Source organism: Cebidichthys violaceus, unplaced genomic scaffold (assembly GCF_023349555.1).
Source record: "Cebidichthys violaceus isolate CVI_PGR_0920_01 unplaced genomic scaffold, fCebVio1.0.p SCAF_11, whole genome shotgun sequence".
NCBI classification, from domain to species: domain Eukaryota; kingdom Metazoa; phylum Chordata; class Actinopteri; order Perciformes; family Stichaeidae; genus Cebidichthys; species Cebidichthys violaceus.
Window position 1 is genome coordinate 2,661,658 of NW_027176274.1, and position 7,146 is coordinate 2,668,803.

General features: G+C 46.4%; 1 protein-coding gene across 1 annotated transcript in view; it reads right to left on the reverse strand.

The window, feature by feature from the left end:
* Positions 1-7,146, reverse strand: part of LOC137889788 (E3 ubiquitin-protein ligase SH3RF3-like) — an 85,250-nt gene that overhangs the window by 73,669 nt on the left and 4,435 nt on the right. The window contains exon 3 of the mRNA XM_068733827.1: positions 7,065-7,138. Coding sequence (XP_068589928.1) covers positions 7,065-7,138 — 74 coding nt within the window. The remainder of the gene's footprint in view (positions 1-7,064; positions 7,139-7,146) is intronic.

The following is a 7,146-nucleotide window of genomic DNA, read 5'->3' on the forward strand; positions in this document are numbered from 1 at the left end:
CCGCCATCATTGCCGAAAAATAACAACAGGTGTATGTCTTCTTTCTTAAGTCAAAATCAAACGGCAAAGGATATGCAGAACGGATTTTAATTTCAAATTCAACCTTAAAATATGCCACCATTCCTGGAAATGTACTCGCATGACCAAAGGCCGCTAACATCTCACCCTCATCTCCATAGTATCAATAGGACCAGCAGTGAGGGGGTTAACCCTTAACCTAATGTGTGTCTGTGTGTGTGTGTGTGTGTGTGTGTGTGTGTGGTGTGTGTGTGTGTGCTCATGAGTGTATTTATGCAACTGGGGATGGGATTGATGAGATTCCACCCGTACACCCGTGGGAATGGCAGTCAAGCTCCAAAGCTTGTTTAGGCTTTAACACCTATTACAGATCACCCACCCCCCCACCCCCCCAAACTAAACAACACACACACACGCACCGTCTCATTACACACACCACCAGGGCTGTGAGCTGCCTCTATCGCCACCCTAGCCTCCGTCCATCAATCATCTGACCCACCGTCTGCCATCTCCATATCTGCACGAGCGGGACGATGGAGGGGGCCAAGGATGAGACTAACGCAGATGACATCACCCCGGATTCAGGGCAAACACGGACACACACAGTTAGAGCAACGCTGATGTGTAAAGCAGGAACATAGAAGGGACAATGGGAGCTGGTCAGGTGACGGGAAGATTTTGAGTGGACGGGATCGATGCCTTGATTTCCTAAGTCCGCGACCTGCACTAGACAAATCAAGTTTTACACAAGCTGATATTCCCAGGTCTTTAAATCTGTAAAAGAAACAAAATCACTTTTTTTATTGGCAATCATATTTGGCCCAGCCCTTGCCGTCATTCTCTGTTTACCCCATACAATTCACTAATTGCCAGTGAATCCATTGAAAATGGGATTTAATGATTCCTGTTTGTAATGTATATTTAGCACCACCCTGTAATGCAAGAGAGTAAAAATAAATGCACTTTCAGAGGCTCTTCCAGGCAGATAAGAGTAGAATTCTGGAGGCAACATTTACACAGCAAATGTTTGGCATGAAAGAGGTTTAAACTGCAAAATGTTGAATTCTGGCTGTGGGCAGCTTCATTGCAAACCATTTCGAAATCAAAGTGTGCCTTGTTTCTGGGGAAAAAACATAACTGTTAAAGAAAAACACAAGCGTGGAAATATACAAATGCATAGTTTGCATACACAAACTCGTGCACAAAATAGCATAATCCCCAAAGAGGTCCCAGGAGGCGCAAAGCATAGTCGTCTAGTTTTAAACGAACCCTTAAATGGCAGCATGTGTATGTGTCTGTGAGTGTGTGTGTATGTGTGTGTGTGTGTGTGTGTGTGTGTGTGTGTGTGTGTGTGTGTGTGTGTGTGAGTGTGAGTGTGTGTGTGTGAGTGTGAGTGTGAGTGTGTGTGCAGGGGAGCTTCCTTATGCGGTAACACTAAAATTAACTAAGTTCTCTTCACACAAACATCAGAGGAAAAGCTAGAAGAAGATGAGAAAGAATGAGTAAAGAGCGTCGGAGGAAAAAGATGCGTTTGTGCATTTGCATGTTCATCTAACAATCTGGGCTGAAAAAGGTTGAGAAGGCAGAGGCAGAGGGAGAGGGAGAGAGAGAGAGAGAGAGAGAGAGAGAGAGAGGGAGGGAGGGAGGGAGGGAGAGAGAGAGAGGGAGGGAGGAGGGAGGGAGGGAGAGAGAGAGAGAGAGAGAGAGAGAGAGAGAGAGAGAGAGAGAGGGAGGGAGGGAGGGAGGGAGAGAGAGAGAGAGAGAGAGAGAGAGAGAGAGAGAGAGAGGGAGGGAGGAGAGAGAGAGAGGGAGGGAGGGAGAGAGAGAGAGAGAGGGAGAGAGGGAGAGAGACAGAGACAGAGGGAGAGAGAGAGAGAGAGAGAGAGAGAGAGGGAGAGGGAGAGGGAGGGAGAGAGAGAGAGAGAGAGGGAGGGAGGGAGGGAGGGAGAGAGAGAGACAGAGGGAGAGAGAGAGAGAGAGGGGAGGGAGGGAGGGAGGGAGGGAGGGAGAGAGAGAGAGGGAGAGAGAGAGAGAGAGAGAGAGAGGGAGGGAGGGAGAGAGAGGGAGAGGGAGAGAGGGAGAGAGACAGAGACAGAGGGAGAGAGAGAGAGAGAGAGAGAGAGAGAGGAGGGAGGGAGGGAGAGAGAGAGAGAGAGAGAGAGCTTACACACACACACACACACATGCAAAGAGAGAGAAATGTGTCCAGAGAGATATTCTCAGACTTGACAAGATGAATTGTGTATGTGTGTGTGTGTGTGTGTGTGTGTGTGTGTGTGTGTGTGTGTGTGTGCTTGTACAGTGTCAGGCCTTCGTTCAGTATTTATGAAGTGGGGGGGGGGGGTAATGTGGAGGTAATGACTGAGAGCTTGTTGTTTACTGCCACACGTCGCTGGTTTGAGAAAGGAATGAATGTGAATGAATGAATGAATGAGCGCGCACGTGTGAGTGTTTGCTAAACGCAGAATAAGCACGTTCTCACTCACACGTATGCATTATTGTAAAGGTGTGGGAGGTACCAAGAGCACAGCGACTATCACCGAGTGTGTGGCTGTGTGTACTTCTATGTTTGTGGGGACGCGACTGTATTTTAAGTGAGGATTTTTGGAAGGTCAATAATAACATGTCTTCAGATATGTGGAACAATATGTTTTGAAAGGAGTTCGGTATAGGATTGAGTCAGAAGGAGGTCCGTGTGTGTGTGTGTGTGTGTGTGTGTGTGTGTGTGTGTGTGTGTGTGTGTGTGTGTGTTCTTAGTGCAATATAACACAAAAGACACAGGTTCAAAGGATCATTACAGGGATTGGTAACAGACTCCACTGAATCCTTATACACACACACACACACACACACACACACACACACACGGGAAATGACAGGGCAAAGCAACGTCTCAGGTCGTAGTCTCGGGCGTCACCGCTCCAGGTAAATACAGGTAAGGGAGAAGATCACGGGTTGTGATCACTGGCCTGGTGGGAACTGGACAAATGGAGTTTTTACGGAGAACATTGCAATAAGCTTTGATTGCGTATTGTGCAGTTTGACTGAACACATATTCGATTATTGATCGGCGCTAGTCGGGTGTCTGACAAGAATTGAAGTCGATGTGACGTTTTCATTGTCAGAGCTCCAGAGGCTCATTGCGCCGGCGCGTATCTGACAAGAACATGGGGGAATTCACTGGATTCTTGTTCCCGTTTGAACATCGAAACGATCAAAATACACGAGTTTAATGCTTTCAGCAGAACGCTAAATAAATCTCACACCCAGACACTTGTAAAAAACCTATCCTTGACAGATGGATGAATAGAGAAACAGATCAGCTTTATGAATATCAAGCATGGAACCTGTGCTAGTCGCTACGGTGCAAAAGAGAGAGTCTCCCCCCCCCCCCAAGTCTTAAAGAACAACACATAGAGGACATGCACCCGCCAAACCAGCACATGCAGTAAATCACGAAGCCCGCCATATTCGTAGGTATGGATTTGATTTCGATCAAATTAAAGAAAATCAATGCGAAAGGTTCATGATGAACTGTGGAAAAATGACATATGGCACAAAGACAGAGCAATTAAAACATGGCAAACACTCGCTGGAATGGTTTTCTCTCATACGTACGTCCACCAAGGCTGAAAATTCTATGGAGCTTCTTTTTTTGTTTTGTTGGGACAATCAGACCAACGGGACTGAAGACATGACCTTGTCAGCAACTACAACACAAACAGTCACCATAGCTACAGATGCAGCCGTATCAGCTGTTGTGAAGATGATGCAAACGTAATGTCAGGGAAACGTTGGGTTGACTAATGACTATGAAAATAAAGCGTTTGATGCCAACGTTGTGCGTTAACAACGTGAGTTGATCAGTCGGACCATTCGATTGGCTGAACCGAGGGAGCGTTCCTGAAGAACATCTTGTCCTAATCTGACATAGAAAAGAAGAAGAAAAAAAACACTACACTAGTCACGAATGTATCCAGCCCCACTGTTCCCCACTGTTCGGTTCCCTCGACATCGTTGCGTCGTTGAAACACCTCTTCAGTTTGCATCCTCACACTGCTGTCTGTGAGCAGGAGCAGCTAGAGGGAAGTCCTCCCTGCAACAGCTGATGTCCAACACTGCAGCTGAGGGACGATAGCCTGCGGTCGACAAAGACACCAGCTGCTAACAGGCTCAGCGTCTCTCCTTTGAGGTAAGACAAAAAAGAAGCAAAAAGCAAGACAAAAAAAAAAATACCATATGATGCAATGTGCTTTACCCAGTAACTGATGCAGCTCAGAATAATAACAACACATAGGTCTGGTGAAATATTAAATCATCAACCCTGATAAACTCTTAGTGGTCAAAGCAGAGAGTCGGCAACGGAGACTCAAAGAGTGAGGGGAAAAAAAGCTGACTCAGCATGTCTGGCTCTTCTTCTTATTTCCATAGCAACACATTCATCCTCATCTACAACCCTTTAATAGACGACGTGGACGGTTCTGTTTAACCTGTGTGACTCCTTTAATAACTCTGGGTGTGTGTGTGTGTGTGTGTGTGTGTGTGTGTGTGTGTGTGCTGGTACTGCATTAGTGTGTCACTCAAAGTCAGATTTATCTCCTTTCGCAAGACCCCCTGCTCTTTGGGTGCAGGGGGCTGCACACACACACACACACACACACACACACACACACACACACACACACACACACACACACACACTGTTAGAGGAGATTAATTCACACTTTCATCACCAAGTCTTGGTCCCAGTGGAGCCTCAAGGAGACTTGAGCAAAGTGACTGCGGGGGACTGCAGAGGGTAATGGGTTATAGGTGTGAGTGTGAGTGTGTGTGTGTGTGTGTGTGTGTGTGTGTGTGTGTGTGTGTGTGTGTGTGTGTTCCCTCTGGCAATAAAAGCTGGGCACAAAGCGAAGTGCTTTTCCCACCGGCTCCTAAAACAAACACACACCGGCCGCCGCTAGAGACACACGAGCGCGCACACGTCTGTGCGCGCACGTGTGACCGTGCACGTGGTTCCCTGATCGCATTCCTTCTCTGTAAGGTTCACAACTTCTGAAATATCAAAATGTTACATTATGTCCCGCAAACTCTAATATCAAACGCTGTGGTGGTCCAGAGTGAGGGCTGCTCTTCCTCTGTGAACTAAGGACTTCAGGGAGTAATAATGAGCATTTGTCTAAAAGGAAAGGAAACAAGAATCCTAAATTGCAGCATGTCTCTTTTGCATGTGTGCGTTCTTTCTTCATGTAGGAGGCATCAGAAGTGCCCTGCAGGGACCGGTAAAGTTTATTGAGTGAATTGAAATGGAGTGTTAAGTGTTAGTGGAAATGTCACAGGGGGTTTGGATTCCTGTTCATCGCCATGAATGAGTGACTGCTCACTGCTGCTGCACTCCATCACACCAAAGCGCTCCGCAGCTTTAATCAATGGCTATAGCTCGCCTGATAAGTCTTGTTGGACTGAGTGTAGGGGAGGAGGGGGGGGGGGGGGGGTGTTGAATGCGGGTGGCAACACCTTTGTTGGCCTGATTGTTCATCGTTGTTGCTGAACCAAGAGAAGACGTTGCCGAGAGGGCGACGGCAACACACCTTCGCCCACCACCGCCCTCAATCAATCCCGTTGCTTTTTATAAGCAAACGGGAGACACAAGCTGAGACAAAACACTGTGTGTTCTTCTCAACGAGTCACAACATGATGTGAGGGAAGCTGACAGGGAGGTGAGGTCATGTCTATTGTTTTCTTCTGCGATGCATTTTGTATTTTTAGTTCACATGAATCCAGGTGTTTCTTTATGATATCGACGCCTGAAACGTGAAGAGCTGCTCGCATTTCTCAGTTTCACATGATTTGTGTATTGAATATTTGGGGATTTCTTGGCTGCTATCCAACAAAAAAGTTGACATTTCATAGATATATGAAATATATATACATGTATGAATATATATACACACTTGTCTACTAGGTGTGCATTATGCAACACTAAGTTTGACATTATATATAATAGAAAAAATGAATGAATGCACTGAGAAAATATTTGAAAGGTATCTCGAAAATATTTCAAAATTAAAAGTTAATTGCAGACCTCGATTTTGCACCTCAATACTTCTTATAGGAAATGAAAAAGCTGCAACAAAACCCGGCATTTCTCTCTCACCACAACTGCCTGACATTTCTCAAGATGTCTGTGTGTCACTTCTATTCTATTCTACGCTGATGATGCTATCACATTCCCTGTCCTATCTGCCACATTATACGGCCACAAAGAAGCAAGCGAACAGGGACTCTCCATCCCCTCTCCCTTATGAAAGCCTTCACACTGCTGCAACGACAGTATCACAGCTCAGGTGACCCGCTCAGGTCTGCCTCTCACAGTTTAGTGTGATTATACCTCAGTGCAACACAGCAAAGACATCCTCATTATGACACCAAAAAACATAGTGTCACATCAGGGAACATCACAGTGACAGCTACAGCAAAAACAATCAATAGGAAAAAAAACATCAACAATATGCATCTGTGCAATCAAAGCCACAGCAGAGCGCTCCTGTCGTTACTTATTCTCTCGTTCCATGCCCTATAATTTGCTCTCTGCTACCAAGTTTGTTCCGTGATCCTGGTTATCAAACAATCTGTGCCACAATCAGTGTCACCGCGTGGAGATCCAGAGTCTCTCTGCACATTTGCATCTATGTAACCCAGACAGCAGCTGGGTATCTGTGCGGGAAAGCAACGCTGAACACACTGTTCCCAATTCCCAGCAAAAAAAAAAAAACACATCAGGAGATAAAACATCTTCCAGTAAATCCTGCTGCTGTAGGCTGTGGTTACTCGGCAGCAGCGTGCAGATTCTAAAGTTGTTATTGTGTTCTGTGCACAGCCTTATGGGATGGAAAATGGGCTCCTGGCTGCTCGGACACTCTTTTAAGTGGTATTGTAGGAAGTGTTTTTGTTTCATAAACACGGTGAAACATTCGAACACTGCTAGGCTGTTTGGTGATCTTTAGAGGGACACGGGCACACATACGGATGGTGGGAAAGTAACCAACCTTGACAGGGGAGCTCCTGATGGCCACGGGCAGCTCTCTGATCGCACTGCCCGGGGGAGAAGCGCATATCCCGGCTGCGTAG